General features: G+C 36.9%; 1 protein-coding gene across 10 annotated transcripts in view; it reads right to left on the bottom strand.

Moving 5' to 3' along the window:
* LYRM7 (LYR motif containing 7) overlaps window positions 1-13,019 on the bottom strand; it is a 149,806-nt gene extending 136,787 nt beyond the window's left edge. For 5 of the 10 annotated variants that reach the window (XR_013764510.1, XM_079144303.1, XM_079144305.1 and 2 more), the window contains exons 1-4: window positions 12,860-12,931; window positions 10,060-10,083; window positions 7,414-7,486; window positions 5,177-5,247 (exon numbers count right to left, since the gene is read on the bottom strand). Coding sequence is in view for 6 of the 10 variants with exons in the window: in XM_079144303.1 (XP_079000429.1) it covers window positions 5,177-5,247; window positions 7,414-7,486; window positions 10,060-10,083; window positions 12,860-12,916 (225 nt within the window). In the remaining 4 variants the exon portion in view is untranslated. Of the gene's footprint in view, window positions 1-5,176; window positions 5,248-7,413; window positions 7,487-10,059; window positions 10,084-12,859 lie in introns of all 10 variants that reach the window. The other 5 variants (XR_013764507.1, XM_079144306.1, XR_013764508.1 and 2 more) reach the window with 4 other exon arrangements.
* Between the last annotated feature and the right edge of the window lie 4,314 nt (window positions 13,020-17,333).

Below are 17,333 nucleotides of genomic sequence, written 5' to 3'. Positions count from 1 at the left end.
TTGAGATATCAGGTATTATGATGTCTTTTCTTATTCAGAATTACTTTTCTTATTCAGAATTGCTTTGGCTATTCTAGGTCTCTTATTCTTCCAAATGCATTTAAGGATTTTTTTTTTTTTTTCTAGTTCTGTGAAAAATATTGATAGTTTGATGGGGATTGCATTGAATCTGTATATTGCTTTTGGTAGTATGGCCATTTTATCAATTTTGCTTATTCAAGACCATGGGAGGTCTTCCCTTGTAAGGTCTTCTTCAATTTCTTTCTTCAGTGTTCTATAGTTTTCATTGTAAAGGTCTTTTACCTCCTTGGTTGGATTAGTTCCAGTTATTTACTTGTTTATTTTTTTTAAGGATATTGTGAAAGGGATAGTTTTCCTTATTTCTTTCTCAGCTGAATTGTTATTGGAGTATAAAAAACTATTGAATTATGAATGTTGATCTTCCATCCTGCTACTTTGCTAAATTCAAGAGCTAGGAGTCTTCTGGTGAGATTTTTTGGATCTTCTTGATATAGGATCATGTCATCAGCAGTGATAGGTTGACCTCTTCTTTTCCTATTTGTATTCCTTTGATTTCCTTCCCTTACCTGATTACTCTGGCTAGAGTTTCAAGAGCCATATTGGGAAAAAAAGTGGTAAGAGTGCACAGTCTTGTTTTGCTCCTGATTTTAAAGGAAAAGCTTTCAGTTTTTCTCCATTCAGTATGATGCTGGCTTTGGGTGTGTTGTATGTAGCCTTTAAAATGTTGATATAAGTTCTTTCTACCCCCAATTTCTCCAGTGTTTTTAACATGAATGGTTGCTATATTTTATCAAAGGCCTTTTCTGCATCTATTGAGATGATCATATGGTTCTTGTTCTTAATTCTATTTAATTAATAATAATTAATTATTTAATTATATTTGATTTGCATATGTTGATCCAACCTTGCATTCCCGGAATAAAGCCCACTTGGTCATGGTGTATTATCTTGTTTATATTTTTTGAATACAGTTTGCTAATATTTTATTAAGAATTTTTGCATCTATGTTCATCAGGGTATTGGTCTATAGTTTTCTTTCCTAGATATGTCTTTGTCTGACTGGTATCAGGATTATACTACCTTTATAGAATGTATTTGGGAGTGTTTCCACCCTTTCAATTTCAAGGAATAAAATTTGAGAAAGACAGGGGTTAGTTCTTCTTTAATGGTCTGGAAGAACTCAAATCAGAATCCATGTGGTCTTGAGCTTTTCTTTGCTGATAGGTCTTTCATTAGTGTTTCAATTTCATTACTTGATATTGGTCTATGTAGGTTTTCTGTATTTTCCTGGTTCAATTTGGGCAGGTCACATGTGTCTAGAAATTTGTTAATGTCATCTAGATTTTGCAATTTATTGGAGTACAAATTTTCAAAATAGTTTCTAATGATCTTCTGGATTTCAGAAGTATTTGTGGGTTTTCTCTCTGTCTTTGGGTAAGTTTGGCTAGAGATTTATAAATATTATTTATTTTTTTGAAGAACCAACTTTGTAGCACTGATCTGTATATTGTCTTTTTATTCTTGATTTCATTAATTTTGGCTCATTTCATAATTTTGGATAATTATGATTATCTCCTATCTCCTACTGATTCTGGTATTAGTTTATTCTTTTTCTAAGGCCTTGGAGGAGGAACATAAGCTTATTTATTTAGAATCTCTTTATTTTCTTAATGCAGGCATTCAGTGAAATAAATTTTCTTCTTAGTATTTCTTTCATACGATTCCAGAGATTTTGATATGTAATATCTTTGTTTTCATTTGTTTCTAAGAATTTCTTCTCTCATTTTTTCTTTGACCCAACCTTCATTTAAAAGAATATTGCTTAATCTCGTAATTGTTTACGTGGTTTCTATTGTTTTTCTTGCTGCTGATTTCTAGTTTCATTCCATTATGGTCTATAGAATGCATGGGATTACATCAATGTTTTTTGTATTTGCTAAGACTTACATTATGACCTAGAATATGTTCTATTTAGGAAAAAGTTCCATGAGTTGCTGAGAAGATGATAAACTCACCTGTTTGGGTAAATTCACCTGTAGATGTCTATTAGGTCCATTTTATTTATAGTATTTTTTAGGTTAAATACCATTTTATGCTTTGATGACCTGTCTTAGTGATTAGGGTGTGTTGAAGTCACCTAGTATTATTGTATTGGGATCTATCTGAAATTTAATGTTGAGGAGCATTTTCTAAATGTACTTAGGGGCCCTGACATTTGGGATATTATATATATATATATTTACTATTGTTATATCTTCTTGCTGGATTGTTTCCTTTGCCAGGATGTAAGAGCCTTCTTTTTCTCTTTTGATTAATTTTTGCTTGAAATCAACTTTGTCAGACATGAAAATAGCTACTCCAGATTGTTTACAGACTCCATTTGATTGGAAAATTTTTATCCTTTTACCTGCAGTCTATAAATGTCTTTGCCTATGAGATGAGTTTCCGGCAGACAGGGTATAGTTGGATCTTGTTTTTTGATTCAATCTGCTCATCTATCTTTTAATTGGGGAGTCGAAACCATTTGAACTCAATATTATTATGGATATGTGCTGTGGTTTATTGCCACTGATGTTTTATGTTTAATCATCTTGATCCTCATTTAGATGATTAGTCTTCTATTGATCTTTATCTACTTGGGAATTTTGGGATTTGTTTTGGGGTTTCTCTGTGTACAGTTTATCTTTGAGTGTCCTTGTAGGGCTGGCTTAGTTGTCATGTAAGGGTCCTCAATTTTTAAGAGGATAAAGGCGTCTTGAGACTACCAAGTTAGAGAACTACTAGTCCAGAGGATGCCTAGGGATGACTTTTGGCACTAGGACTTCACAGAACACTGTAACCTATGAGACTGTAATTATCCAATAACTACCAGATAATATTTGCAGAGTTGCTGCAAGTATAAAATATACATTTGCATATAACAAATATCCAATATATGTATTGGTTAAATTAATGCTCCATATGTAAAATGAACTTGGGAGACTGTTGTTCATGTTCCAGTTCAGGTGACATAAAAAAGTCTTCAATTAAAAATCTTTCTTATTGAAACAGAGTCTCACTTTGTTGCCCAGGCTAGTCTTAAACTCCTGGCCTCAAGCAATCCTACCACTCAGCTTCTCAAGCAGCTGGGACTTGAGGCAAATGACATTAAGCCCAGCACAATTAAAATACTCTTAATAAAAATTTCAAAATTTAAAAATATTTATTATATTGTTGTTAATCCACTTACTGAATGGTCAATAGTACAAACTTCCTCTTATACTCTTTTGGAATATTTTTGGTTGTAGATGGACATAATACCTTTATTTTATTTTTGTGTGGTGCTGAGGATTGAACCCAGTACCTCACATTTGCTAGGTAAGTGCTCCACCACTGAGGTACAACCCCAGTCTTCTTCATATATTCTTATTTTTGTCTTTTTTGGGCTTTTTTTGATACCAGGAATTGAACCCAGGGGCACTTAACCAACAGAACCACATGCCCAGCCCTATTTTTATTTTGAGACAGGGTCTTACTATGTTGCTTAGGGCCTCACTAAGTTGCTGAGGTAGCCCTCATATTTGCCATCCTCTTGTCTCAGCCTCCTGTGCCACTGAGATTACAGACATGCACCACTTTGCCCAGCTATCTTTTAACTTTCCCACTTATGACTTGATTACCCTTGTCATCTTAACTTCTACGATAAATAAAAATTACATATTTCCTGTTTGTTCTATCATATGTTTAAGTGAAATCTTCCTTTTTTAAATGTTATACAGCTGGAAATACTTAGGCTATGTCATTTTGTCTTATTAGTTCAACTATAACAGGTATTTACTATTTCAAAAATAGTATTTTTTTGCCAGGCACTATGGCACACACCTGTAATCCCAGCAACTCAGAAGGCTGAAGCAGGAGAATTCCAAGTTCAAAGTCAGCCTCAGCAACTTAGCAAGGCCCTGTCTCAAAATAAAAAATAAAAAGAGCTGGGGATGTGGCCGGGTGCAGTGGCATATGCTTGTAATCCTAGCAGCTGGGGAGGCTGAGACAGGAAGAACATGCGCTCAAAGCCAGCCTCAGCAATGGTGAGGCACTAAGCAACTCAGTGAGACCCTGTCTCTCAATAAAATACAATATAGGGCTGGGGATGTGGCTCAGTGGTCAAGTGCCCTGAGCTCAATCTCGAGTACCCCCTGGCACCCAGCCCCCCTACTCCTCGCAAAAAAGAGCTGGGGATGTGGCTTAGTGGTTGAGTGTCCCTGGGTTCAATCCTTGATACCAAGTAAAATAAAATAAAATAAAATACTATTTTTTCTACTAAATATAAAGGCATTGTCACATTTTTTAAACTCATAAACATGGAAGACTTTCTCTAATTTGTATCTTCCCTTCTATCAAACCAATTCTTTGAATCCTAACTACCCCTTGCAAATAATTTTCTTTTTTTTTTTTTGTTTTCTTCATAAGGACCATTTCCCTGCCTTTATACAAAGATAGACACAGAAGCTCAGGACAGAGACATTGTATGTATACACATTATACAAGAAAAGAATCACTGTGCATCTTTTCTTCATAGTACTCAAAGTACTAGGGAGTGCCCAGACTAATGTCAGTACAGGGTCTTCAACACAGCAAGTGACCAAAATGCAAATATAGAAGGCAAAGTAGAATAGTTCATAAACTAAAAAAAAAAAAAAAAAAAAAAAAAAATGCTGCCCTGACTAGCTGTGCTAGAAGTTCCCTCTATAGTTCCAAGTGACTGCAACATTTACTCTCCCATAGTTTCAGTCACTCGCCTTAGGTGAAGACAGAATTTTATGGGTTTCTCTGTTGGTGCAGCTGCTCTTGGTTTGACCATGGCTACTTCCATGTTCTTTTCACAGGGCAACTTGCTGTCATTTGGGTGTAGACAGATGATCCTGAGAAGGTGAGTCACACCAAACAAGTGAAGGTTATCTACAGTTGTGATGGTTTTAACTGTCAAGTAATGGGTTTGATTTCATTAAACCTCTCTATTTTCATCATTTCCTCTGTGTATGTACATATATATATATATATATATATATATATACACATATATATGTATATATATATAACAAATCCCATCATTATGTACAACTATAATGCACCAGTTTAAAAAAAGAGCTTTATCATTTTAAAAACTCAATTACTGTACCTCTTCTATTTTCTTAGGAGAAGTTTCACTTTTATTACTTTTGAATTCTTCATTTATCTTTATTCTGGCTGCTGGAGAGAAAAAAATATATAGTTATTTGCTTTTCTAATTTAGAATTCCTGCTCCAACAACTTACATGTCATTCATTATATTATTCATTTCTACTTCTCTAGTATAGAAAAAGGTCTTGCTCCCATGTAAAATAAAGCATGAGAAATTTATTAAATAAGTCTCTTGAAGAGGTTTTGATAGACTGGTAAATTTGCTTAAAAAATAAATAAATAAACTTTTAGCACTCTAATACTTTCCATGCTTTTCACTCCCAACTTCATTTATATACCTATTACTATTAAATTCTAAGAAATCCAAATTAATGCTGGTTTGTGGGTTTTTTTGTTTTGTTGTTGTTGTTGGAGTTTTTTTGGGGGTATTGGGAATTGAACCCACGAGTGCTCTACTCCTCAGTTACATGCCCAGCCCTTTTTATTTTTTATTTTGATATTTTGAGACATGGTCTCCCTAAGTTGCTGAGACTGACCTTAAATTTGCAATTCTCTTGCCTCAGCTTTTAAGTACATGGGATTTTAGGTGTGCCCCATGATGCCCAGCCCAGCTTCATGCTTTTGTTCTATAAATCTAAGAACTTCAAACAAAATGTTTTTTTCCAAGAAAGCAAAAGTCAATACATACAAGTATATTAAACTATATAAGTACATACACAGACAATTAAATTGCTAAGGCTGGTCTCAAACTTGTAATTCTCTTGCCTTAGGCTCCAAAGTTGCTGAGATTATCACTTAAAATTTTTTAAAGCAGTTGGGCTCAGTGACTCACGCCATAATCCCAGCAATTTGGGAAGTTGAGGCAGAAGGATTGCAAGTTCAAGGCCAGTCTCAGCATCTTAGCATGACCCCTGACAACTTAGCAAGATGCTGTCTCAAAATTAAAAATAAAAAGTACTGGTGATGTAGTGGTAAAGCACCCCTGAGTTCAATCCCCAGTAGCCCCCCAAAAATTAAAGCAACAAAAATATACCATGTTAACAGGGACTAGCCATAAAACCTTCCTTCTGTACTTGCTACATCTTAATATGTAAGGTAGTTAAGAGTCTGGACTATGGAATCAGACTACTTCAGCTAAATTCCAGTTCTACCTCTTATGTATAATGTGGAGTAAGTCTTTTCACATTCTGTTGGTTTTCTCCTCTGCAAAAGTAGAAGTTATAAGAGTAACTACCTCACAGAACTGATATAATTGTATTAGGAATTTGTTTAAAATACATATGATGCATATACCTTAATGCTTACAAAATTATTTCTGGTGAATTAGAAAAATTTGAATTTCAAGGGAAGCTGGGAGTGGAGCTGACTATGACCAATGCTGAACCTAAGGCTTACAGCTGTAACTTCCAGATAAGGTAGAAACTGCTTAAAACAGGGAGATGCTGAATTTGGAATCATCTGAGTTGGTTCTCTTTCACAACTACTATGATTTCTAAACTGACACTGGCATTTACAGTATGATGGTATCTGGTCCTAGAGCATGTGAAAATATGATGAGAGAGAAACAGGTTTAATGATCTGAAAATAAGGCAAGCTACTGAAATTCTGACCTACCATTTCCTGATTCTTTATGAAAACCTGATTAATTTTTTTTCTTTAAGTAGATATTCCTCAAATAAATGTGACAGAAGCAAGACATGGTAGCATATGCCTGTAATTTCAAGGACTCAGTAGGCTGAGGAAGGACTATCACAAGTTCAAGGCCAGCCTCAGCAACTTAGTGAGGCTCTAAGCAACTTAGTGAGACCCTGTCTCAAAATACAAAATAAAAAGGGCTGGGGATGTGGCTCAATGGTTAAATGCCCCTGGATTCAATCCTCAGTACCAAAAAAAAAAAGTAATGTAAACAAATCAACAAATCTTTATAAACTATAAATGTGTGAAATCAAAGATTAAGTTGAGAAAAACTGCCTAGAATGTAGAATAGAAATCCAGAGAGAGAAATTAAGGAGAAAAAATAAGAAAATGAAGAGAGTAATCCTCAACAGTTAGATTAGCAGGGGCACCAACAAAAGAGAAAAAGAAGTAAAAAATCAAAAGGGGAATAATCTCCAAGAAGAGATAGTAAAAGTCATTCCATAAGATGGATCTTGACCAAACAGGCAGGGTCTCTAGAACAGAATAGCAGCCATCTAAATAATGAACTTGCTCCAGAGAGGTAAAAAATACGTTTACCTTCTAATGCTCTGGCATCATTTTTAAAAACTTGTTGTCTGGTTCTGTGCAGTGTTTTAAAGAGCTGTAAAACCTGTTAAGAAAATATGAATTCAGACTTCATAAAAAAAACTTTAACATTTCCCATAATTATATTGCAAGAATTAATAATATTCTTTTTCTATTTGTTTATTAAGGTATTTTGCAGAATAGTTGGTAAAAACCACAGCTTGGGAAACCATAACTTTTCCTTTCTTATTTATCTTTAAATTAAAAAAATATATGTATGTATATATGTACATGTGTTTATGTATACATACATACATAGATACATACATATCTATTTGTTTATAGATAGACAGGAAGTATAGATCAGTGGTAGAGTGCATGCTTAGCATGCATAGGCCTTGAGTTCAATCCTCAGCACACAAAAAAATTTAGCTATATTCATAAAAACAATAGAAAGTTCTCTGAAGCAAACAAAATTTAAAGAATGGTTTAAAAGGGAATAATCCTATTAAAAAACAGACTGCTGCCAGGCACAGTAGCACATACCTGCAATCCCAGTGGCTCCTGAGGCTGAGGCAGGAGGATCAAGAGTTCAAAGCCAGCCTCAGCAACTTAGTGTAAGGACCTGAGCAACTGGGAAAGACCCTGTCTCTAAATAAAATATAAAAAGGGCTATGGATGTGGCTAAGTGGTTCAGTCCCCAGTACCCAGAAACCAAAACAAAACATACCAGTCTGCTAACTTTACCAGTCTAGTATGAATTTGTTCACATCTTTCTGAACATATTGAAGCTTTCATCTGCTCTTAAAATCATACACACACATACACAAGATCATGAACTTATTATACCTGAAAAGAGCCAGAAAAAAATGTTGTAAATAATTTAGGCAAGTTTAATTGCAGTTTTTCAAAAGCAAAGTAGACTTTACTGAGACTTATGAATATTCTGAGTTTGTGTAAAAAAGAAAGAGGCTGACATTTTGGTTAAAGATTATCAAGATTTTTTCTTTTCTTTTCTTTTCTTTTTTTTAGTTGTAGATGGAGTACACAATACCTTTATTTTATTCATTTATTTTTATGTGGTGCTGAGGATCAAACCCAGTGCCTCACACGTGCTAGACAAGCGCTCTACCACTTAGCTATAACCCCAGCCCTATCACCATGTTTTTGTGATAAGCTGAGGTCACCTCTCACTTCTCAAGTCCAAAATGGTATTCAATATTATTCTCCCAATATTGCTCTTCTTCCCTGTCCTCTCAATTTTATTTTTATCATTTATTTATTTTTGTGGTGCTGGGGATCAAACTTGGAGCCTCACCACTGAGCTATATCCCTAGCCCCTCTCTTCTCAATTTTAGTTTTTGGAGACCACTGAGTTTCTCAAGCCAAAAAATCCGAAGGTCATCCTTTAAATCTACCCTACTCTTCATACAGAAACTTTAGGAACACTTCTCTAAACATTTTTATATCCTCCATCCCCAAAACTTTAAGTTCAAACCCCTTCCATCTCTTTCTTAGACAATTTACAAAGTTATGTCACTAAACCATCATTTCCTCTTTTCCTTCAATCTATTATCTAGATAATCTAACACTCACTGAACATACTGCATGCCTGACACCATATTAAGTGTTTTATATGCATTAGAAAACTGGTAATATCAAAGACAGACAACAACAAAACAGGAAAATTGGGAACAGAAAACTCCTAAAATCTCTTGGGTAACAAATGTATGAAAGCAAAGATTAGGTTGAGAAAATCTGCCCAGAACATAAAATAAAAATCCAGAGACAGAAATTGAGGAGAGAAAACAAGAAAATTAAGAGAGTAATCCAGAAGGCCCAATAGTAATATCAGCAGGGGCACCAACAAAAGAGAAATGAAAGGAAAAAAAGAAAAAGAAAATTTCACCAAGTAAAGACCTGAGTCATTAGGCAGAAGGGTTCCACCAAGGGTAAAACACAAAACTCAGAGTAGCACATCATGATGTAAGTTCAGTGAAATGCTAATAAAGAATAAAATCTATGGGAAAAAAAGCAGCTCACATTTAAAGGATTAGAAAAATCAGAATGGTATCTAACTTCTAAATAACATCACTGTGAGAAGATAAGAGAATGTCTTCAAGTCTTGAAAACAAATAATTACAAATAATAATAGGAATAATAATAATAGGAATAATAACAAAGATGTAAACTGATTCTTCAAAAACCATACATTTTGCTGGGGATATGGCTCAGTTGGTAGAGTGCTTGCCTAGCATGCACAAGGCCCTGAGTTCAATCCCCAGCACCACCAAAAAAAAAAAAAAAAAAAAGTCAAAAACCATACATTTTGAAGACATGGTATACGAGGGAGACTAGTTCTCATCTTCCATAACTAAATGTCAATGAAAAAAGTCTCAAAAAATAAATCAATAAGTAGCAGTTTAAACATGTTACTTAGAAATACAGAAGTAAATCCCAGATGATTAAAATGATTAAAAGCACTTATCTATGAGGAGTAAGAATTGGGAATAGATAGAAGGAAATGGGCATCTATTGGTTTTCTATTTTACTTTTTAAACTTTATGTATTTGTCATCTTTGTAAAAATTTATTTTTAAAAGAGAAAGGTAAAAGACACTATCAAGAAAGAAAAAAAGTTAGGTACTATGGCACATACCTGTAATCCTAGTAACTCAGGAGGCTGAGGCAGGAGATCGAAAATTCTGGGTCAGCCTTAGCAACTTTTAGTTCTGATACCCTGTCTCAAAATAAAAAGGACTGGGGATGTAGCTCAGTGGTAAAGCACCCTTAAGTTAAGACTCTAGTACTAAATAAAACCAAACAAAAACTAGCTGGGTGCAGGAGTGCAGCCTATAATCCCAGGCACTTGGGAAGCGGAGGCAGGAACATTGCACGCATGTTTGAGCTCAGACAGAGCAACAGAGTGAGTCCCTATTTCGAGAGAAAAGAAAAACCACAGAATGTTGAAAATAACTGCAAATCATATAACTAATAAGGGCTTAGTATCCAGAATATCAAAAGAACACTTATACCTCAACAATAATAAATCTCTAATTTTAAAAATATGCAAAGGATTTGAGTAGACATTTCTCCAAAAAAGATGCACAAACGGTTAATGAGCCATGAAAAGATGCTCAACATTCTCTCCCATCTGAAAAATCCAAATCTAAACAGCAATAAGATGTTACCACACCCCAGTAGGATAGCAGTAGTAAAACAAAGTCAATAACTATATTGGCAAGGGATGCAGAAAAAATGGAACTGATATATTGTTGCGTGAAAATGTACAATGATGCAGTTGCTCTGGAAAAGTTCAGCAGTTGCTCAAAAAGTTAAACATAGTCATCACACGATCCAATAAATCTATTACAATTCTATTACTAGGTATATACCCAAGAAAAATTAAAATGTGCACAAAATCTTGTACACTAATGTTCACAGCAGGATTATTCATAATAGCCAAAAAGTGGAAACAACCTAAATGTCTATAGCCTCATGAATAGGTAAAGAAAATGTGGAATATCCATACTATTATGCCTTGAATTGTATCTACCCACCCCAAAAAAGTTGAAGTCCTAATCCCAGATACCTGTAAATGTGACTTTATTAGGAAATAAACTTTTTGCAAGATGTAATCAAGTTAAGATGAGGTCACTAGGGTGGGCCCTACACCATTGAGACTCCAATGTGAGGAAAATACCACATGAAGATGGAAACACAGAGGAAAGATAGCCAGGTGAAGACAAAGACAGAGACTGTAATGATACAACAGCAAGTCACAGAACACCAAGGACTGATAGCTACCATCGGAAGCTAAGAAAAAGCAGGGAAAGACACCACAGTGTTTCAGAGTAAGTGTGGCCTTGTTAACATCTTGACCATGGATTTCTAGCCTCTGATATGGTGACACAAGTTTCTGTTGTTGAAAGCCACACTGTTCATGGCAGATTGAGTGTCCTTAAACAAAATGTTTGGGATCAGAAACTTTCCAGATTTTGAGGTTTCTCAAAATTCTAGAATATTGCTTAGATCAGCACCCCTCATCTGAAAAATCTGAAACTCTTTTTAAAATACATATTTAGTTGTACATGGACACAATACCTTTATTTTATTTATTTATTTTTATGTGGTGCTGAGGTTCAAACCCAGTGCCTCACACATGCTAGGCAAGCACTCTATCACTGAGCCACAACCCAAGCCCAATCTGAAATTTTTTAGCAATCACACTGATGCTCAAAAAGTTTTATGGTTTAGAGCATTTCAGATTACTAATGTTGGGATTAGGGATGCTTAACCTGTACTTTGTTAAGACAATTGTAGGAAATGAATGTAGATTTTGGTACTGGGAAATGGGAGATTGCTATGACAAGTATCTAAAAATGTGCAAACGGCTTTGTAATTGAGTAATGTGTATAGGAAAGAAGAATTCTGAAATGCTTGGTAGTAAAAGTTTTGATAGCCTTGAAGAGATTGTTGGCAAAAATATGGATTTTAAAGGCATCATAGTACAGCATGTACTTAACACTGTGTAAGGCCCTGGGCTCAATCCCCAGCATGTGCACATACACAAGCCATCACAGAAACCAGGGAATTTAACATTGCAAGAGCAGTGGAAGAAATGGTGCAAGTAATTTAAGAAAGTGAGGAGAGGTAAATTAGACATTGCACAAGCTTTTAGTCCCAGCTACTCAGGAGACTAGGGCAGTACAATTTTGCTTCTATTGCTGCTGTTGACTTCTTTTAAAATGTATTGAAGACTGCTTGGTGGCTCCCTATTATTGATCGACCATAAACACATTGCTTTTCCTCAAAGTACTGTAGAAAGTCACTTCTTCCTTTCTGTGTCTGTTTTGGCCAGGGACAACTACAAGTCCTAATGAGCCACAATGCTGATATTTAGTCAAAAGATATTTACTCTGAGAATTGGGCACTGGTAAGGAATGAGCATCGGCTTGACCAGAAAAGAAGCTGGGACTAGGTCTTTAGAGAGAAAACCCAGGTGGGTCCAGCACATCCCCAGCTCTGAGAATTATGGTCTCACAAATCTCTGCTGTTTCTCGCTCAATATTACCCTTGAAATAATTCTGTCGGGGTTCGGTTTCCATGGTTCCTACACTTCTACGCCCTTTCTGATCATCTGAAGTAACGTTCCCCATCACTGAATGGTTGTAACTCAAGATTGTATTTAGCATCTCCTTTACTTCTCAGAGATGGAAATTGGTCCCTCAATTACTCACAACTCAAGTCGCGTGCTTTTATCATAATATGAGCCAAGCATTAACACTTGGTACCCGGTTAGCACCGAGAACTAAGAACCACACTGACTTCTCCCTCCCTCCTCCGCACCTGCACCGACCCACGACTACCCCTTAGGGTCGGTCATCCTCCAAAAAGGGTCCCGAACCTCAGCCTCCAGAAATTCCAGACAACCTTAAGGGCCACAAATTTGGCCTTACCATCGGCACCGCACCCACTCCCTTCCCAGGCCCTGTCACCTTGGCCGCCTGACCCATGGCTCTCTTCTCGGTTGTGGCCACCCCTCAAGTGGTGGAGTCGCCCCGCCTCTTGGCAACCAATCAAGGCCTGGCGCTGGCGTACAACTCCCCGTGGCCTGTTCCTAGGGCGCCACAACCAATCATCACGCAGTATCTCCTTCGTGGCCCCGCCTTCCTCGAAAGGATCAGAGAGAGGCGTTTGCCAATAGTTTAGCAACTGTAAAACCGCGAGAAGTAGCGGAGCCCAATTACTGGCCGGAGGAGAACGGAAACCACCTGGAAGCCATGTTTATTAGGGGTAGAATCACTTCCGTCCGGAGTCGTTACCTCCTCTTAGAGGCTAGGGTCACTTATATTTAGCCCGTATTTTAGCGGTTTCCAATTGAGACTGTCTCCTTGGAAATAAGCAAAAATAAGAGCCAAGCATTAACTACAGTGGACATTGATGGGAACGCTGATTTTAAAACTTATATTCGTACAGTCTCTCATTTATTCTTCCCAAGACGGTGAAGTTGAGTTACTTGCTCAAGTTCGCATAACTAATAAATGCAGCTCTGGGATACAAATCCGCTAAACCGGATCCCAAAGACTATTCACACCCTTTATATCCTGCCTACTTAACTTGCCCTACTTATTTGTTTTGCTCCACTAGGAAATGGGTAATTTATTAACAGCATCATAATCATAAACAAGCAGGAAGCGCATTTAAGTACATTTTACTTTAGGACCTTGCAAGCAGCAAAAAAGATCTCAATGTTGTTCCTATGTCATAATAGTTGTTCACCTTTCCTACTCCCACAAACTTTAAGATTAACTTCTAGACCCCTTTTCTTCTCTATTGTCTGCATTTCAATATACTGCAAGTCATCATGAGAATAGCAAGATAATAGTCAACTTTACTTATTTATTCATTTATTTTTATCCTGGGGGTTGAACCCAATGGAGCTTTACCACTGACTACATCCCCAGCCCTTTTTATATTTTATAGTTGAGACAGGCTCTTGCCAAGTTGCTCCCAGCCTTGCTAAATTGATGAAGCTGGCCTTCAACTTGTGAACCTTCTGAGTCGCTGGGCTTACAGGGGTGTGCCACCGTGACTGGCTTAAAAAAAAAAAAAAAAAATTAAGGTGCATTTGATTTGTGGAAGGCATCTGGCAACAATTTAACCAATGTACTAGATATCATATTTAATCCAGGAAACAATAAATTAGATGCTCTTAAGACATTGTATTGTGTTGTCTTCTGAATGGTGACAATGATTAAAAGATTTTTATAAATTCCTCTTTAAAATCATAGCCCCACTTATTGAAAATTTGTAATTTGTTATGATAGTTTCTGGCTAGCTGAAAATTATCTGCTGATTTGGGGGTGGGTGGGTACTGGGGATTTAACCCAGGGGCAATTCAACACTGAGCTACATCCCCAACCTTTTTTATTTTGAGACAGGGTCTCACTAAGTTGCTTAGGACCTCACTAAATTGCTGAGGCTGGCCTTGAACTTATAATACCCTTGTCTCAGCCTCCCCAGCTGTTGGGATACAGGCATGCTCCACCATGCCTGGTCATCTGCTGATATTTGAAAATTTAGTTCCTATAAGGCCAAAATCAGTTCAGTCTGTGACTCTTTTTGTCTTAAATAAATCTCTGTGGTTCCTTTCACTGTTCCATAAATGAAGTAGCTCTTTCTGTTTGTTATGGGAAAGCATCCTGGTTTGTCTGCATCTGAAAGTATAGGGTCCAAAACTGAAGAGGAAATTCCAACATTACATAAGTACACGGAACTTTGTTGTAGGGAGTTAAAGTGCTCTCCAAAAGATTCTATGTTCATGACCTCAGAACCTTTGATTATATTACCTTATGTGATGAAAGGGGCTTTGCAGATATGATTAAATTAGAAATTTAGGGATGGGAGATTATCTTGGATTGTCTGCTGGGCCTAATGAATCACAAAGATTCTTGAAAGTAGAAAAAGGAAGAATAGACAGGAAGAGGTCTGAAGATACTCCCCTGCTCTCTTTGGAGATAGACCACCAAGTGTGCAGGTGGTCTCTAGAAGCTCAAAAAGATAAGAGAATGAACTCACTCCTAGAGTCTTCAAAGAATGCAGCCCTGTTGACAACTTCATTTTAGCTCAGTGGAACCCAGTTTGACTTATGACTTCCAGGTCACTTATAATGACCTCTTGCATCATTAAAGTCAACAGCAGAGCATCTTCAAATCTCCACCCTGCTTCTGACATCACATTTCTTTCTCCTGTGATGGAGTATCTTTCTTTCACTCACAAAGGGCCCTGTGATTACACTGGGTCCACCTAAATAATCCAGAAATCTCCCTACCTTGGCATCCTTAATCACATCTGCAAAATCCCTTTTCCATGTATGGTGACATATTCACAGACCCCAGGGATTAGGATGTAGCATATTCCACGCAGCTCATCCTCATCAGGTTGCAATGGGAGGAGATGAGATAGGAGAAGCTGCCATGGGCCTGACCACATAGAGCCCTGTAAGCTAAGGATTTGAATATTATTCTGTAATGAAATGCCCTGGAATATTACCAGCAAGAGAGTGGTATTCATGATTTATATTTTACAAATATAATTTTGGGTACTATGTGGCAAACTAACAACAGTGAAAGCAGAGTCTTTCCAACTAGGATCCCTTCAAGGACTCCAAGTCAGGGATGATATTGGGTTAGAGTAGTGGGGATAGAGGAGGTGAGAGGTAGATTCATGATATCTGTTGAAATTACCACAGAAGATTTAAGAATGAATTCAAGGCTTTTGACTTGAGCAACTGAATGAATGGCCTTATCATGGATATTGACTATAATAGGAGGAGGTGTTGATTTCTTGTGGAGGGAGCAAAGTTATATTTCAAGGGCCTTGTGGAGGTGATGAATAAGAAATAATTTACATCTTTGAGCTAGTATGGAATTAAGGGGAGACGAAGGTCAGGAGACAAGTACTTAAGTCATTTTCTTTATGGATGATGCAGCCTTTAGACTAAGTGAAAGTTGACTATATTATTTATTATCCAAAATAGCATACATTTTTCTTTTGAGATAGGTCCTTGCTATGTTGCCCTCCCTAGCCCGAAACTCCTGGACTCAAGTGATCCTGCCTCAGTCTCCTCAGTAGCTGGGACTAAAATATCACTTTTTTTTTTGACAATTTTAGACTTAAAGGAAAGTTGCCAGAAAAATACGGAACTTGTATATGCCTTTCACCAAGATTTTCCAAATGTTAACATTTTACTGTGATTGCTTATCCTTCCCAAGGGATTATTTTTCTTTCTCTGAACTGCTTGAGAGTAGGTTGCAGACATGATACCCTTCTAAATATGTCAGGATGTTTTCCTATAAAACATTCCTTTATACTGGTAGTCCTCAAAGAGTAGTTCCAGGGTCAGCAGCAACCACATTACCTAGGAACATGTTAGAAGTCTAACTTAGAGGCCCCACCTCAGACCAAATGATTTTGATAATTTTGCTGTTGTTAAAAAGGAGATTAACATGATCTCAAAACTACTGTCTCATTTATAAGCATTATTTAGATTTCACCAATTGTCTCAGTAATGTCTTTGATAACAGATGTAATGAATGGGACACTTTTAGGATTAAAGGGAGCTGGGCATGGTGGCGCAAGCCTGTAATCCCAGCAGTACAGGAGGCCGGGACAGGAGGATCAGAGTTCAAAACCAGCCTAAGCAAAGGTGAGGCACTAAGCAACTCAGTGAGACCCTGTCTCTAAATAAAATACAAAATAGGGCTGGGGATGTGGTTCAGTGGTTGCGTGCTCCTGAGTTTAATCCCTAGTATTCGCCCCCACCAAAAAAAAAAAAAAAAAAAAAAAAAAATTAAAGGGAATCGCTAGGAATAATTTTGCCAGGACAAAGTGGTTAAGTGTAGGGCTGGGGAGATAGTTCAGCTGGTAGAGTGCTTGCCTTGCAAGCACAAGGCCCTGAGTTCGATTCCCAGTACTGAAAAAAAAAAAAAAGTGGTTAAGTGTAAAGTGTAATCATAAAGGGCAATTTAGGAGGTTATATAGTTTTCTTAATATGGACACTGATCTCTAGTTAATACTGTTAACTAGAGAAGGTAGCCAAGAACAGAAACCACAGAGAAGTATAGAACTGGAGCTCACTGTGAAAGAAAATGGCAGCAGAGAAGTGGCAGAGTGAAGGCCACTGCGGAAAGGAGGGAATGGTCAACAGTAGCAAATGATGCCAGGAGATCTAGTATGATAACTAGAATTGTTGGGATTTTGTAAGTGGAGTACCCTTCCCAAGAGAGAAATGAACTACAAACGAAAGCTGAGAAAGTGGACACAATGTTAAGAGAACACTTTTTAAAAAGGAGGGATTAAGGAAGGCTTTGTTCCTTTAAGGTGGGGCATTACACTTTGTTGATGACTGCTGGGAAAAAAAATCTTCGT

Source organism: Sciurus vulgaris (assembly GCF_902686455.1).
Source record: "Sciurus vulgaris genome assembly, chromosome: 6".
NCBI lineage: Eukaryota > Metazoa > Chordata > Mammalia > Rodentia > Sciuridae > Sciurus > Sciurus vulgaris.
Note: the sequence above shows the minus strand (reverse complement) of the source record. Positions and strands in the feature narration are given on the sequence as shown.